Raw genomic sequence first — 17,279 nt, 5'->3', positions numbered from 1 at the left:
GGGACTGAAACCTAAGTCTTTCCTTCACAGATTTGGATTTTTTTTTAGTATTTCCATTTTATAATCAGTCCCAGTCATCACCACTCTACGCTGATACTGTGAGTTAGAAATAAGGTTAAAAGCATTAGGAACTGTATGTTGCATATTTCAGTCCAAGTTGATAGTTTAAGTGAAACGGTTGTGAATACTGCCATCTAGGGGTTGTTTTTTGAAACGAATCTGGGCAGAACAGCTTTTCCTGAAAATGGTAAATTAACATAAATGAAATCTGTTGACATAGAAACCCCTGTCAAGGAGCAACAAAGAAAAAAGAAAAAAGCTGTTTTGGAGGAGGAAAAATACTGTATGTAAGTCACAGCAAAAAGTCTGGATTTGATTGTATTCAGAGTAGCATTGGAGAGTCATTCAATATATTTGTTTTGCGTTTTGATTAGTATAAGCTTTCAAGTAGATGAAGATGCATTTTACCAGGAGATTAATCTTTCCCTGTTAGCAGCTCTAATATAAATTAAGGCATGAACATACCTGGTTGGATTTTACTTGTTCAAGGTATGCTGAGTTCTTCTATTCAGCTCTAACCTACATATGTCTATGTAGTTTAATTAAAAGTGATGGAAAAATTAACTCTTGTGTGACTGAGGCTCAAAAATCAGTTTACATATTTATGAATGCTGTGTCGGTCATCTTTTAATAAACTCACTAAAATACTGTCTGTTTTGGAAACAGAATAGCTCAAAATAAAGCAGCAGAAAACCTACCTAAATTGTTACAACTTTTTTGTGTTAAGGACTTAGTGAGCCATTCAGTTCTCTTCTTGCTACCCCTCTGGGTGACGACTTCTAGTGGAAAAATTCATTGAAAATTTTTTTTCTCTATTTCAGTTTATGAATTTACAACATTCCTTTCATTCACTCCCAAAATCTAATTAGGCTTCTGCTACAGCACTGTCCAAATAACCAGAGATTCTCGCAGGTAAGGTTTTGATCAGAAGAGGGGGGATATCTGGTCCTTTCCAGGAAAAGGGTGTGCTCGCTCTGTTTGGTTTCATTGGCTGAAGTCAGCTGAATGCATCGATCTCGCTTATTTACAAAGGTGGGGATCTTTGGGGGTGGATTTTTGCCTTGATCTGATTGGGACACCAGAACCCGGCTGGATACTGCTCTCAGGCTGTGGCGTGGTAAATGTAAGGCTGCTTCACACTTCAGCCCTTCAGGCAAGGAGCAATTCTGGAGAGAAAGCATGCCAAGATACACGGTGCACGTCCGAGGGGAATGGCTGGCAGTGCCATGCCTCAACGGTGCTAACACAGTCGGATGGCTGGGAAGGGAAGCTGTGAGACGGTACATGAAAAACAAGCCTGATAACGGAGGATTTACATCGGTGGAAGAAGTAAAATTTTATGTTCGAAGGTGCAAGGGTCTTGGCTTGCTGGATCTTGATGACACAGTGGAGGATGCCCTAGAGGACAATGAATTTGTTGAAGTTGGTAAGGAAAACCTTAGGCAATGCATGACGAAATGACTGCAATGGCACCTGAGTTAGCGAGCTGTGTTTTAGTTGATCTAAAATTGCATCAGAGATGGTGTCTAAGATTTTTATGGAAAAATACCAAAATTAAAATTCTAACAGGACTATTTAGGATTTAGAAACTACAGGATGCTGTATATATCCTCCCTATATGATGTCTTATATTCTCTATGATTGTTCAGGAGATGGAGCATATGTCCAAGGACTGGGCTCTCCTGTTTCTGTCTTTAGATAACCTTAAATAAACTATATAAACACTAATTATTTTCCTAGAGGCATACAGATTTGTTTGGTGATGATGACTGCAAATTAGTGTGCTTACTGTTGTGTAGTGTAAAGAATAACATATTAATCTATACTTAGAGTACAGTTTAATCCTGTTCATGTTTACTTTGGATATTTCTTCTAGTTATAGAAGGAGACATAATGTCTCCAGATTTCATACCGTCTCAGCCGGAAGGAGTTCATTTGTATCCTTTTTTGAGCAAGCCATGAACTTTTTATAATTCCAGACTTATAATTTTCTAGATTTCCATGTTCTTTCAGTGTTCCTTCATTTTTAAAAGACATTGCCAGTTTTAATCAAATGGACTCTACTACTTTTGACATCGTGTTTGCCATTTCTTTTCCTTTACGTAACTTTCAGATATAGCAAATACCGAGAACCAGAACAGGTAGGAATTACCAATGGTCTTACAACTCAGTAATGATCCTCATATTCTTCAGAGCTTGTGGAGAGTTAGCCACTGCAATGTTCATGAGATCAGTGGCTGTTAGGTTTGCTGGGCCTGGGAATCTAAATTGTGATTTGCTCATTGCACTTTTATTATGGTGTTCCTATCTTATGAATGAGAGCATGCATGATCTTCCTGCCATCGCTGAGCTTTTGCTGTTTTTGTTGTTGTTGTTTTAATACTGTGATCATTAAGCAATTCTATGTGTATATGTATCCCAAACTGAAAGGTGGTTCTTTGGTGTAGTATATTTCTTTAGATGGCAACAGCTTAACAACGGAGGACCTGGTCAGTTTGGGAAAGGGGCTCTACAAGATAAAGGTAAAGATTCTGAACAAACATGGCAAAAAGTCATGTTTATCTTTCTATGATTAGAATTAAATGATGTAATAGATAAACTAATGTTCAAAATACTCATTTTCTAGCTCACACCTGAAGCTGAAGCTAAAGTCAAACGATCACGAGAAGTAATTGAAAGGATTGTAAAGGAACAGAAAGGTAAATATTTTTATCACTAACTATTAATTATTTTTGTCAGACGCTGTGAAAACTATCTCAGGCTCTCTCCTTACCCAGAAATGTGTGTTTCTTGCAGTTGTTTATGGAATCACCACAGGGTTTGGGAAGTTTGCCAGAACTGTCATTCCAAACAGTAAACTTATGTAAGTTATGTGTGCAGCTCTCTTCTTCCTTTCTTTTGAGGAAAGAAAGAAGATGGAGCAGCTCTACACTGCATGCTTATGATTAGATGAGAGGAGGCTGCTTTCTGTTTTGTGCAAAATAAAACTTGAATTTCAAAAACTTACTTATTTTTTTATGTAACTTCTTTTATCTTCATAGGGAGCTTCAAGTGAACTTGGTTCGTTCACATTCTGCAGGTAACAAGAAATCGCTTGGTGCTTTCCCTTCCCTGTGCTGTTGCTAGCAGGTGGGTAACTGAGCCCATTACTGTTTCAGGTGTGGGGAAACCTTTGACCCCCGAGAGGTCTCGCATGCTGTTGGCGCTGAGGATCAATGTTCTAGCAAAAGGGTACAGCGGAATTTCCCTAGAAACCCTCCAGCAAGTTATCGAAGCATTTAATGGTAAAAAGAAAAAAAAAAAAAAAGATGCTGAAAGAAAGCTTCCCTCTCTTTTGCTGTTATTGTTGGTGGTGTGGTTTGTTTGTTTTCGTGTTTGTTTTTAACTGTTTCTTTAAAGGATGTAGCTCAATGAGTCAAGCTATGGATGTTAACATGGATAACACCCTGCTCACAAACAGGCTGAGGCCAGCAGTGAGTGAGAGCTGTTTCCATACTGACTGCTCATGGAAGGGTGGCCTGCTGGAAATGTTAACATGTTAAATGTTAAATACCTTTTTTTTTTTTTTTTAACCACTGACCTGTTCTATTCCCCGGTGTCAAACCAACTGACTTGGGTCCCTGAATCCCTGGTGAGCCGTAAACCTTCCCCTGCAGAGCAGGGAGACATTTAAAATGCCTTTTAAAGTGTTTAAGTGTCTTTTAAAAGACATTTACTTGTCTTTTGAACACTGACATTAACTAGCCTACATGGTGATGCCTCACTGCTGCCATCAGTAGTTGGTCCGTGAAGAACACGATGCTGACTCCAGGCGAGCTCTTTTGCAAAGGCTCAAGTCTAAATTTTTTGTCAGGTTGGGTGCATGCTGACGTGCATGCCAGTACCTTTTGGGACACCAAGACTTTTGGGTGGGGCCACCACCACACAGAAAACTGCTCATGTTGGAGTTTGCTGAGCAGATGCACCTGTTTCTGTGAGTAGATCCCTGAGAGGTGCCCAGGTTTTCACAAGCAGGCCTACCAGGCAGACCCGCAGCAGAGCGTGGTCAGCAGTGCACGTTGCCACCACAGCTGTCACAGCAGCTGGAGCAGAGTGTCCCTGATGGACACCGCAGCAGGGAGACCAAAGGGGTGTCTCTGCTCTTTGTTGGTGGCTCTTCATTGATGGTCCTTCTGGCAAGGCGTGCTACAGTGGCAGTGGTGACCAAAGAGCACCTCTGCTCCCTGCTCAGGACTTCTTTTGAGGAAAAACAGAGGTTCCATGGGCTCTGTTTCTTCATTTCCACACACTCAATGCCCAGAGGGATGAGGCAAGGGAAAGGGGTTAGGAGATGGTTTCTAGGAGGTACTCAGTGTTTAGTGAAGTGGGAAATGGTCAGATAGCTCTGGCTGGTGGTCAGCCTGTGATGGGGAGCTAAGAGCGGCATTTTAGCTGCCTGGACATGTGCTTATAGACCCCTAGCTGTGGTCCCCCCTCCTTACAGAACTGAATTCAAAAGGGAGGCGATTTCTTTATAAATTTCAGCCATTCTTGGAGCATGGACAAACCTGTCTGCATGACAAGTGGTCCTGTTGGTGCCATTGATAACAGATAACCATTACAAGATGTTACTGTGACCACCTTCATGTGCTGGCTTCTCTGTTTTCCAAGGAGCATATCAAGGGGAAACTCTAACAGAAGTTGTATTTGTTTTTTGTTTTCTTTCTAGCATCCTGCCTGCCTTACATCCCCGAGAAAGGGACAGTCGGGGCCAGCGGAGACTTGGCTCCCCTCTCTCATCTTGCTCTGGGATTAATTGGAGAAGGAAAGATGTGGTCCCCAAAGAGTGGCTGGGCTGATGCTAAATACGTAAGATTTAAAAGTCTTTAGATTTTGTGTACCAGTTTGAATTGGGACTGGGTTGTGTTTAACAGCTCATCCTCTACCTTGAGGAAGGCGGATCCATGAGAATAGAGCAAGTAACCCACATGACAGGGGACCAGAAACAAACGCCCAGCATGTTATTAAGTCCTAAAGAAATATCACGTCATAGTATCATAATGCAGATTATAGCTAGATTATAATATAATTTATAACTAGATTATAATATAATTAGTTTTTAATTAATTAATTGTTACCCTGTCACTAATGCATCAGCAGATTGATCTAGCGTTGAACATCCCCAAGTCTGGCCTCTCCGACGTTTTTCAAAGTAGTTTGTTCTGTCAATCCTTACACTCCTTTCCATGAATATTTATTCATAATATTTATCCACCAGATTTATTAAAGGATTGATAATTATACCATCATGGTAGGCTGTAGAAATACACAGAGAGGAGTTAGGGAGGAAGGAGGCCAGCATGTGCCAGACCTTCTGTGTTCAGATGTTGGAGGGACCTTTATTATGAATCTATGTAATATTTGAAGCATCACCTATGTAATATTTGGAGCATCACCATCTCAGCTTTTGCCCATTTCCCTGGAAATGCAGGAAACGATGGGAGGGGAAATGGGGCAGTAGACAAATTAAGAGCTTTGTTCTTCAAGTCAGTGGCTCCTGGTAGAGCTCTGTAGCAAGAATGGAATTGAAGGCAGCCTCCCCAGGACATATGTTCAACATGAGATCATCCAGCCTTCCCACCTTCTCTCTCTCACTCTCCCTGCTTCTGCCATTGCCCAAATAGTTCCTTGTATCATTTCCAGAGGAAAGAGGATCTGTTGTGGCTTGGGACCAACTGCACACCTCTGAGGTTTGTCGCCTCTTCAGCTGGAAGGGCTGAGAGGACTCTTATCAAAACCAAGGTTACACCGTTCCTCCATTTCCCACAGGAGTGATTTTATGGAACAGATATGCACAGAATAAACTGAGTAGGGCTCTTTTCCACTGGAGGTTTTCTACAGGAAGGGTTAGGGAATCATCTATAAGGGAACAGTTTATACCAAGCCAAACCTGCTGTGTGGTAGGGGGTAGGCAGAACCATCTTCCCAAGGTGTTTCCAGCCTTCTCTCATATTACTCTTTCCCATGAGATAATACATGATAGCTGTTCATGGGCTGTGACAGTATCTCACGTTGGTGCTCCTACTGCCTTCCTTTATAGAACTGGGAAATGAGGTGATAGCTTAGAAGCTCCAAAATGCTGTCCTTTATTTTGCCCAGCAGAAAAATTAACCTAAAATGTTCATAATATAAAACTGTTTTTCTTCCTTCACTTGGGGACTTTTTTTGTTGTTAATTCATTTATGGAAACAGTTAAGATTTTATAGTATTGGTGGTTGAATTACTGGGAAAAAAAAAAATCATTAATTATCTTTTCATTAAACTCTTTCACAGGTCCTGGAAGCCCATGGTCTGAGACCAATTACCTTGAAACCAAAAGAGGTAATAAAGTGTAATGATGCCAGCTGATGAAAAACAAGCTTAGTCAATCACTAGTTGCTTTATACTTGCTATGTAAGCCTGAAATTAATTAACAGTCATTTTAAATTAAGCTACAGAAGAGTATTTGAAGTCAGCCACAGGGAGGGATACCAAAGACCCCATTCTCCAGCAGGGTTTATGGCAGCATTCCCATTGTAACTCCCATCTACGTGGCAACTGCAGCTATCAGAGAAGCTGTGACTGCAGGGCTTCAGGACAGCAGAAAAATAAGTTCCATCTTTACCCCCATTTCAATACCACTGGTAGAACCCAGTCCTTTTGCCAGTGGTAACTGGTACAGATCTGTATTTCCAACCACTCCTGACCCTTCTTTGGCAGAAGTTATCACAGTTGCCATCCCGTGTGTCTCCAGGCCAGTGGAACCTGGTGTAGTATTGCACTGATGAGGACAGGCTTTTTTTTGCTGATAGCCACAGCAATGCAAGCAGTACTAGTAGATCTATCCCCTGCAGCATTGGTGCAGACCTATCTTTTTGGTTGCCAATCAGCAGTTCACTTTGCTGTCTCTAGAGGCTTGGTATTCAGATCTGTCTTCATCTGAGCCCTCTGAAGGTGCTTCTCAGCCCTTTGACCATAGCAAGAACTCGGATGACTGACTTGAACCAGATATCTGTCTTCTAGATTGGTTAAAACTGGGTGAGATGAATCTCACTTAAGTATTAAAGTTTACATGGCAATGCAACAGATGAGAGGGCTGGTGAGGGGGCTCAGAAGCTGTAAAACAACAGCAGGGGAAAGAAGCCAAACCCAGTGTCTCCTAAAGTCAAACGGCAAGCTCCCATTGCTCTAGGTGACCCTGCTTGGCAGGGGGTTGGACTAGAAGATCTTCAGAGGTTCCTTCCAGCCTCAGCCGTTCTGTGATTCCGAGATCAGCCTCATGTTTGTTTAGAACAAACCTGTGGCTCGTTTTAGCTGAACTCAACAAATCTTTGAAAGCAGTGATAATTTTTAATTCTGTTTTAACTCTCCATTTCTTTATTATCATTGTTGTTTGCACTACCCATGCTCTTAACTTCTTTGGTTTAATGACTTAAGAAATAATAATAATAATACAAATAAAATCAATAATAATGCTATTAAACATTCCACTTCCAAAGCACTTGGAAAAGATTTAAATTTTGAACTAACATGAACTAAATAAACCTCTTTCTTGGAACCACTGGAGTTCCAAAGGTGTTTATAATAACTTAGTAGGGTCATGAACATTGACAATTTATGTAGCAAAGATACCCAGTCAAGCTGTGCTTTTTATGATTTTCTTCAGGACAACCCAGGGAGCTTAGCAAAGGTCTTTACATGCCTTATACAAGAAAGAGAATTATCCCTGAGATGGGTAATTATCACAGCATGCGGAATAGCTGCAATGAACTCGCTGAACATCTGCTCTCTCTTTGAAGGGTCTGGCCCTCATCAACGGGACACAAATGATCACCTCGCTGGGATGTGAAGCAGTTGAAAGAGCCAGTGCTATCGCTAGGCAAGCAGACATAGTTGCTGCCCTTACGCTTGAAGTCCTGAAGGGTACAACTAAGGCCTTTGATACCGGTGGGTACTGGACCTTTCCTGACTGTTTGCTTAAAGCCATTGGAGAGAGGCAAAACCTATCAGTCTGATTTGTCTTACTAGACATCCACGCTGTGCGCCCACACAAAGGGCAGGCTGAAGTGGCATTTCGATTCAGGTCCCTCCTGGATTCTGACCACCATCCATCAGAAATAGCAGGTGAGTAATCTCAACCTTCACCCTGCCAAGTTGCACAGGACAGGCTGGGTCTCCCAGCCGCAGCACCTATGCTTTTGTGTGAGGAATATCTGCTTTTCATCCCATTGTTCCTCCTAGAGAGCCATCGATTTTGTGACCGAGTTCAGGACGCGTACACAATGCGTTGCTGTCCTCAGGTAAAAACTGAATTTATTTCCTTTCATAAAAAGAGAAAAACGATAGTAAAATGCCCACCTCAAAAATACTGTCATCTATGCATTGTCTGACACCATCAGAGAAAGAGATTTTATTTTGCTTCTCCCTTACTTCAAAGTTAATATTAATAGGGATGGGTAATTTGCTGATCCCATGCACACATCCCTCATGCAGTATCTGGCAATGCTGTGCTTGGGTCTGAAAAAGATCAGATACTGGTAGCAGGGGGAAGGCACTGTTTTCCCCATTTGTAGGCTTTAGAGGGTATTTCTTCTGCACTGAAGTTAAGACCATGAACTGGGGAAAGGTGTTTCCAGCCAGAGAGATAAATTGTTCAGGTACCTGTCAAGCATCCTGGATGAACACAATGCCATGAGCTTTAACATGAGTTAAAGAGAGCACATGCAAGTGGATCAGCACCCCCGAGGATGAACTGTGTCCAATCTAGCTCAGGTGCTAATGTCTTGTTCTAGGTCCATGGAGTTGTAAACGATACAATCGCTTTCGTGAAGGACATCATGATGACTGAAATCAACAGTGCCACGGACAACCCTGTATCTTTTTATGAATTTATTTCTTGGTAACATTTTACTTGTCCTTTTCTATCTTTTTTTTTTTTTCTAAGTAATTATTTGTATACAAGGCAAAAAAATTCTAGTTGGTTTCAGTCAATAACTACCACTGGTTGCAATGGCAGCCTCTCTTCCTTTCCCCATATCTGCATCAGTGCATGTAAGTGTGTGCTGGGGCAAGGGCACCACCCATGCATTCAGTCTAGTGCACGTTAAGGTTTCCTAGATAATAATCCGTATGCTTCTGTTGCATATGTAGATAGGTGGGACTTGGTAACCAAATGAACTTAGATGAATGGTGACTTGTATGAAACACTGGTGGTGCAGCACTGGTGAGATCTGCATTCCAGGGCAAGGTTTGCATTCTGTCAGGGAACGCAGACAAAACATATATGACTGGTAAACCTCCTTGTGGTTCAGCCTGGTAAACTGTGGGCAAACTTTTTTTGCTGGCACTGAGTGAGGCTGGATTTTCCTCAGCATTATGAAGATACTACATGTAACATCCCACTGATAGCTGACATGCATCACTGCTTGTTACCTGTCTAAAACTGTACGTGCCTTGGAGAGAATCTATCAAGTAACTGAGAAATTGTGCTGGGATTCAAACACGTGTGTTTCTTCATACCCTTAATAATCCCACCCCCTAATCAAACACCTCTTTTCATGCAGTCCATTTGAAAAAATACATGTCAAAACTGTGTCTACAAGTTTGGAGAACTGAGATTGGGCCTTCATTTTCTGAAAAGTACGTAGTTGTGATAGAGTGTATTTGCAAATAAAAGCCTACTAGTGCAAACATACCTTCAGATAAGATATCCTGATTGCTCATAGATATCTTTCACATAAGCTGTATTTAATTCATATTTGTGCCTTAACCTCTCCTTAAAGATGGTGTTTGCTGAAAGAGCAGAGACCATTTCTGGAGGAAATTTTCATGGTGAATATCCTGCAAAGGTAATTAAGCATATAGAGAAAAAAAGACATTATCGCTTCTGATTATTTTTTTTCCTATCACCTAATTTAACGAGGACGTCTTTTATAGGCTTTGGACTACTTGGCAATTGGTGTGCATGAACTCGCTGCGATTAGTGAAAGAAGAATTGAGAGGCTCTGCAACCCCTCACTCAGTGAACTGCCTGCGTTTTTAGTCACTGAAGGAGGCCTGAACTCCGGCTTCATGATTGCACACTGCACAGCAGCTGCCCTGGGTGAGCGCTTAAGTAGTACCAATAGGGCAAGCTAGAAAGATCAATTTACACTGAGGCAGTTGTAATTTGGTAGTTGTTGTTAAAGGATCACACTCCTGCTTTCCTTCTCTTCTCCACATGCTTTGAGCTAGCTGGGTGCGATGTCTGAGCATTCAGTACAGCTGCAATTATTTCAGCTCAGGGTTCTTTGTTCTGCACTGACCCATGAGCAAATTTAGTGCTCTGAACATGCAAACCCATAGGTGGACTTCAGGAATGCTTGCATCTTGATGGGCTTGGCAGAGAGTCCTCTGTGTACAGAGTTGCCAGCACATGATCTCCAGCTGAAATCAGTGAGAGCTCTGCACCCAACAGCCTGCAAATCAGCTCAGATAAGGCTATAAAATTCACAGCAAGTTCTGCAGGCAACACACTCTATCTGTCTGAGCCACTCCACCAAACCTAGATCCTGTGTTTGAATAGGTATGGTCTCTAAGTGGAGGCACCTTCATTCCTCAGTTCTCATAGGGACACCACTTGTGTCAAAGCTGGGCTGATACCCTTAGCACTCAGTGTCTCCATCTGATGGCCAGGTATCTACACCAGTAGCAAACTCCACAGGAGTTTCCAGGTCTGCGTATCAGAGGAGCACACCAAAAAAAAGCACTGGTATATTTTTCCTCTAGTACTCATGACTAAACCAACAACAAGCATGCTGGCCTCTGTAATATTACAGTTCAGGGACACACGAACCCACATGAAGATAAACATGCCGCAAGCAGAGGGTAAAATGTAAGTTAAGAGTTGCAAACAGTCAGGAACAGAGGACGTCGGATAATAAGTAGATAAATACCCTACAGAAAAACAGTCAATGAGCTAAATCGATGCAATAAAATGGCTCTGCCCAGAGGCTGTTTTGGGAAGTGGGACTGGAATATGACCTGAAGGGCTCGTCGCTGTGTTTGAAGGCTGGCAACTTTTCCTTTTGGCCAGAGTTTGTGATTGCTGCAGACCTCAGCCGCTGCTGGGCTCCAGGTGCCAGGGGCATCTGTTCTGCTCACAGGCCTCACACTTCCAGCTTGTGTCTGCCACCCAAGAGACCCCAGGGCATTCCCCAGCCTCCAGCACGGCGGTGAGGACAGCCCTGCCTCCCAGCCCATCACAGTGCTGAGGCCAGGGGCTCGTGGTGGGGAGTGCGCAAACTTTCTGTCTTTGGTTAATATTTGTATCTAAAGACCAGTATTTGGTGACTGTTTTCAGATGTGGTGGTAGTTTTCAAGGTGTTTATTACAAACAACTCAGCTAAAACATTGATGTATCCTCCAAAGAGGAGCAGCAGTTGTATTCTCCACTGAAGCCTGTAGTGGTGGATGGGCTCTTTGCTTCAGGCTGACTGTTGCTTCTGGTGTCACTGCCCTTTCTGCCCAACATTCACTGCATTGGGTTTTTGCAGTTTCGGAGAACAAAGCCTTGTGCCATCCCTCCTCTGTGGATTCTCTGTCCACCAGTGCTGCTACAGAGGACCACGTATCCATGGGAGGATGGTCTGCAAGAAAAGCATTGAGAGTCATTGAGCACGTGGAACAAGGTAACATTAAAACACTGACTTCCATACAAACCTTATGTATTTAACTGGATTAAGATATTAATGCCATTCTTTTTAGATGTTTAGATGATTAGAAAAAAGGCTTCATGCATCTGAAAGAACTATTTAAAAATATTTTATTAAGTATATACTTTTACAAGCAGTTGGAATAGAGATGAGGTAAATCCAGGGCTATGTGTTTCCTGTGAAACAAAACTACTCACTACAGGATGCTCAGCAAAACTGTCGTCTCTTGCTTTGAAGTACAGATTGCTCTCTTGCTTTTCTGTTTTTTCCTTTTATTTATTTGTTTGGCAGGTGATGTGCTTAGATACAGATGTCAGCTGTTAGTGGAAGAACAAATACATAGGTCACAAACACTAAACTCACTCACCCACTTAAGTTTATACATATGAGTGCTCTAAAGACTTAGTTTTATGGAACTGCATTCTTCACGTGCAGACTAGTGAGTCTGAGAAACATGTTTCAACATTGTGTTGAGAAACAACATATTCTAAATCCAGCTGATTTAGCCAGCTCCTTTGGTGAGTTGGCTCGTGAGACTGAGGAACTAATGTCCATAATCACCAGGTCTGAGGTGGGCAGATAAGGTTCAAATTTTTCCAGAAAGAATAATCTCCTTCAAAGTTTCATAAGCCAAGCCTTTCTACAGCTCAGTCCCCTTTTTTTCATCTCAGCCCTAAAAAGTTTTCTGATTCATGATGCCCATTACTTGGGGTATTCAAGATACCCTGGAAGTGATATTTATGGGTATAGGACCCCCCTTGCTGTTGTGATTCCCTAGTTCTGGCTATCGAGCTGCTCGCCGCCTGCCAGGGCATTGAATTCCTACGCCCTCTGAGGACGACAACGCCATTGGAGAAGGTCTACGACCTTGTGCGCTCAGTTGTGAGGTAAGATCAGATAAACGCGACAGGCAGAGGTCACGGGCCGCTTTGGAGACCTGCTGCCGCTGGTGGTTAATGTTTGGCCAATGTTCTCACTGGGTCTCGTTGCAGGCCTTGGATGAAGGACCGCTTCATGGCCCCAGACATCGAAGCGGCTCACAGGCTGCTGGTGGAGCAGAAGGTGAGTGTTGGCTTCTGGCGGGGGCGGTGTGCTCTGTCCTCAGGGGCACGCCACGGCTCTGCTGCAGGGATGTCCCTCGCTGTGGTCACTGGCCGGAGTCAGTAACAGCGCCCATTTGCCCGGTCCTGTGTAATAAATGGTTTACATTACTAAAACTGGCGGGGAGCTGCTTGAGGGCAGGGTCCCACACCCCTGCCCATATCCACAGGATCCCATTTCCAATGGGATCCTTCTCCAGACAGGGATCCTCATTCCCCAGGTAGCACGCTGCCCAGCCATGCCCAGCAGGCTGCTAGAAGCGGTAAGGGGAGGTGCATGAGGGAACAGCAGGGGCTTTAGCAGTGCTAACCCAGGCCAAGTGTTTGTACAGCTATGGGACTGCACAAACATCTCTCACTTGTTTGTGAAAGGTAAATAACAAACAATCAGTGAGTGTAAGCAAATGAAAGACCCCAGTCCCCCCTCTGTAAGACTGTGCCTTGCAGCCGTCTGTCTTACAGCCTTGAAAGAAGAGACACAGGAGACTGTAGAACATTTTCCTCTCCTTGTCTGCCTTAAATACCAGACATTATCCCTTCCATTTTTCTTTAGGCATGTCATTTTGTTTCCCTGGCCCCTTCATGACCCAGGGATTTGGTAACTAGTGACAGTGATCCTCTCCCAGCTATTGCACACCAAGCATTTGCCTGCTAACAAGACAAGATGCAATGTTTTCATCTTGAATCCTTTCATCTCATCCCCCCAGAACTGTCTTTTCCTGTCCTCTCTCAACTCCACATGCTCTTCCCTAAACCCCCCTCTTTGCTACTTCTGCTGATCACCTACAGCTTATTTATGCAGGTCTCTAATTCTCAGCTACATCCCAGTAACTTTCCCTCAAGGTTTCCTGAACTCGAGTATTGATGTCTAACTGAGTATGAAGAGTAATTCTTCAGTTTTCCTTCCAACAATCCTGTTTCACTTTGTGATTTCACAGGTGTGGGAAGTAGCTAAACCTTACATTGAAAAGTACAGGAGAGAACACATCCCTGAGTCAAGACCCGGTTCACCAACGGCCTTCTCCCTGGGATCGCTGGCAAAGAAAACACATATTGGCCACGACCACTCACATCAGAATGAACTTTAATAGTTGCTCTCCTCGGGTACAGAGCAGATCCTTTCCAGGACCTTCCCTGTGTATGGCTGTTTCACCAAAAATCAGAGTGGTTTCTTCAGATGACCCAAAAGAACTGTTTGTCTCACTCAGGAGCACATAGCAATGGAAGAAAAATGGCTCGCTAGTTTCTTCACATGTGAAAGACAGCTCTGTCATAATAGTGTGGATTTGACTGAACTTCCTGAGCTTTTGAACACAAAATATTCAGACCTCTGCTGAAACCAGTGGATGTTTTATTCAGTGTCTCTTGCATTTGTTCTGTCAGCTCTTTGCTTATCTTCTCCTTATGTGTGCCAAGGATACTGAACAGCTGAGATCTGTTATTCTCACCTCTTTTTCCTTTTTCCTTTGGGTAACTGCTGCAGTACCCTTCATTCTGCCACATGCAAAATTATCTCTGACACTTAATTCTTCTCTCTCGCTCCTCCAGCACTGTGCAAATTTTACATGAGGTATACAAATTCTTGTGTAATGAGAGCATTTTTAGAACAGGTGCTTCACAAATCAAAAAAGCTGTGTGCAAAAGAACATGCTATGGGTATCATTGCTCCAGAACAAATACATTGTGTTCTGATGATGGACTACATTTAATGCAGCTTTCCAAGACCTATGGGCTCGCATCTGCAATAAAAGTAGAGAGGCTTCACATACAGCTGTAGCAACGTGTTTTCCTGTCATGATGAAAAAGTGAAACAAAGCTTTAGCCTAGAAATAAGCAGGACAGGTGGCAATGGGGCCTGGGAAGGGTACAGACTCTTTCTGGGGAGGAAGAGGTGGTGTGGATGTGAACCAGCGCTGGAGACCTGCACTTCCATGGCTTCCTGGGCATTTGTCTGGCACCGGAGGGCCTTGTCCCCATGGAGAAACTTGTGTGGTAACGTGCTCTGTGTTACAACACTGACCTCTGGCACAGGCTATGTATTTTGCAAAGGAGGACTCAGGACTTAGCTTCACATCACAGCACAGTGACAACAAGTAAAGACCAGTTAAAAAACATCAGCCTTGGCAGTACAGGCCTGATAACCACGGCCACGTGTGGGCTCAGCGTGGACTAAAAAAACCTCCCTGGCCATCAGCTATGCTGCACAAGCAGTTGAATTGCTAGTATGGGGCCACCCATGTGTGTCTCTGGGTGGGACCTGCAATGATAAATGTGCCCCAAGGACAGGATTCACACCCACTGGAAAGCTGGCAGGGAGACACTGAACCTGGCCAGGAGAAAACATGACTTGCAGGGTGTCCTGCCCTGCGCAGAGCCAGGTGACTTTTGACTCGTCACATCAAGATATAAACACGAGCGTGGTGCTGGGCCCTTAGCCCAACACTACGTAGAGCTGGGAGTGAGGGTACCCACCCATGTGTGAGATCCCAGCTCGGCCCCCTCTGTCCCTGGCCCCTGTCTCTCCCTCCTGTGCCAAGTCTGCCTCCACCCCTCCAGCTCTGGGCTCTCTGCAGCAAGCCTATCTCAGCCTCCTGCTGAAGCTGTTCCATTTTGTACAAAATTGGCTATTAATTAAAATCAGCTGCGAGAGTGACCCTAGGAGATATGTGCCTGGTTGTTCAACCGTTTGCCCTCAGCCTCAGGGTATGGCTACATAATAGCTTCCCCAACAGCAAAACCAGCAGGCGCGGCTCTTACCTGCTCCACGCCTACCTACATCCACGTGCTGCAGCAGCCAACGCAGTGAGTGTCGTTGCCAAAGTGAGCCACACTAACAACAAGCAAAAAAGAAATGTTCTGTGTTTCAGTGTGCTGTGCTTTCCCTGGCAGCTGCATGGACGCAGCAGCACAGCAAACCACGCAATGGCAGGGCCATGCAGCCGGCCATCAGGAACCACTTAAGCCAGTTACGCTGCTGAAGGATAACCACATCCTCTAACTGCAAACCTCCCGCTAATTATAGCCCTGGGGCATGCTCCAAAATGGCTACTGGATTTGGCCACGTTGATCAGGCAAGCACATGGTTTGAAATTCCCGTCAGAGCTTGTGCATGAGAGCACATTCCCCTCAGGTCAGTAGTTTCAGGCCACAAATGACTATTTCTGTCCAGCAAGAGAATATTTGAGGTTTTCCTTATGCCAGCATGGTCCCGCAGATGTTGTAGGCACTTCGGAGAAGACGTACTGCCTCGCTGCACAGCAGAGGATAGGCACTAGGCTCTGCCATTGCATGTAGCAATTAATGGCAATTACAGCCTGGGGCTCATATTAGGGCTGCCACCACTGCCACTCAGTTTGCCCTGCCCTACTGCCATAAGCTCCCATGTGGGAAAACAGAACCAAAACAGCGTGAATGTAAGCAAAATTTTTAACTCGTATTTCTCTTTGCTATGAGGAGTGATGTTGCAGGGCCAGGGGTGTTGCTTCCCACTCACCTCTTCACAACTGCCTGTGGCAAGTGCAGCCGTCAGCCCTTCCCCTCCCTCCATCCTGCCCTGGTGCACAGCACCTCGGGCACCCAGACTTGCTGGGCACCCTGTGAGGAGCTCTGCCTCGCCGCACTGCACACCTCGGGCTGCCAGGGACCAAGGCATGGCCAGGACATGCTGTAGCACTGCTAAGCTCAGGGGCATTGCTCTGACCGTGCGCTGCTTTTCAGAAATGCCTGTGACAGCACTCCGACAGCTGCCTGCATTCACGTTATTTGTGAATGCTGTCTCAGGCAGAATGGACAGTGCAACAGCATGCTTCAGATGTTATTCCCAGTTCTATAAAACCCCACATCTGGTACAACATCTGCTTGCAGGAAAAATGTATCTAGTGACAGGAACACCATTAAATTATTTTATAAAATGATTTGGTTGGCTAGCCAGGATGAAATCAAACATGAAGAAAGATACTGTATGGGGTGGCTTGCGTGTTTTAGATGTTAACAGATGACCCCAGTGCTCAGGGAGATCAGAAAGACATAAAGCTCCTACATGATTATGATGGCTTTCAAACTAGAATGAGACTGCTGTCGCTCATCAGGAATCTAGTTCACTAACAAGCACCATTCCAAATGTGCATACCTAAGACCCTGGCCCTCTGTTACAGGTTTCTTAACATTACTCTTCCCAGTTAATCTTATCTAGATCCAAACTTCTTTCTTAGAATAATGGAATCATTAAGGTTGGACAAGTCCTCTAAGATATCTGGTCCAACCATCTCACCCACCACCAATGTCACCCACTAAAGCATGTCCCCAAGCACCATGTCCAACCTTCCCTGAAACACCCCCAGGGACAGTAACTCCACCACCTCCCTGGGCAACCCGCCCCAGTGCCTGACTGCTCTTTCTGAGCAGAAAT

At 44.1% G+C, this 17,279-nt stretch overlaps 1 protein-coding gene across 1 annotated transcript; it reads left to right on the top strand.

Moving 5' to 3' along the window:
• Nucleotides 1-1,105: 1,105 nt before the first annotated feature.
• Nucleotides 1,106-14,635, top strand: HAL (histidine ammonia-lyase). Its single transcript, XM_068668653.1, has 20 exons — nt 1,106-1,486; nt 1,937-1,997; nt 2,174-2,201; nt 2,508-2,582; nt 2,687-2,759; nt 2,857-2,923; nt 3,102-3,139; nt 3,219-3,344; nt 4,769-4,908; nt 6,373-6,420; nt 7,878-8,025; nt 8,107-8,202; nt 8,320-8,378; nt 8,871-8,951; nt 9,861-9,926; nt 10,015-10,180; nt 11,613-11,747; nt 12,550-12,658; nt 12,764-12,833; nt 13,810-14,635. Exons 1-20 carry the CDS (start codon nt 1,240-1,242, stop codon nt 13,957-13,959), a joined length of 1,983 nt encoding a protein of 660 aa, XP_068524754.1. The 5' UTR covers nt 1,106-1,239; the 3' UTR covers nt 13,960-14,635.
• Nucleotides 14,636-17,279: the final 2,644 nt, after the last annotated feature.

This window comes from Anas acuta, chromosome 1, assembly GCF_963932015.1.
Source record: "Anas acuta chromosome 1, bAnaAcu1.1, whole genome shotgun sequence".
In the NCBI taxonomy this organism is placed as follows: domain Eukaryota; kingdom Metazoa; phylum Chordata; class Aves; order Anseriformes; family Anatidae; genus Anas; species Anas acuta.
This window is presented reverse-complemented; position numbering and strand designations above follow the sequence as displayed.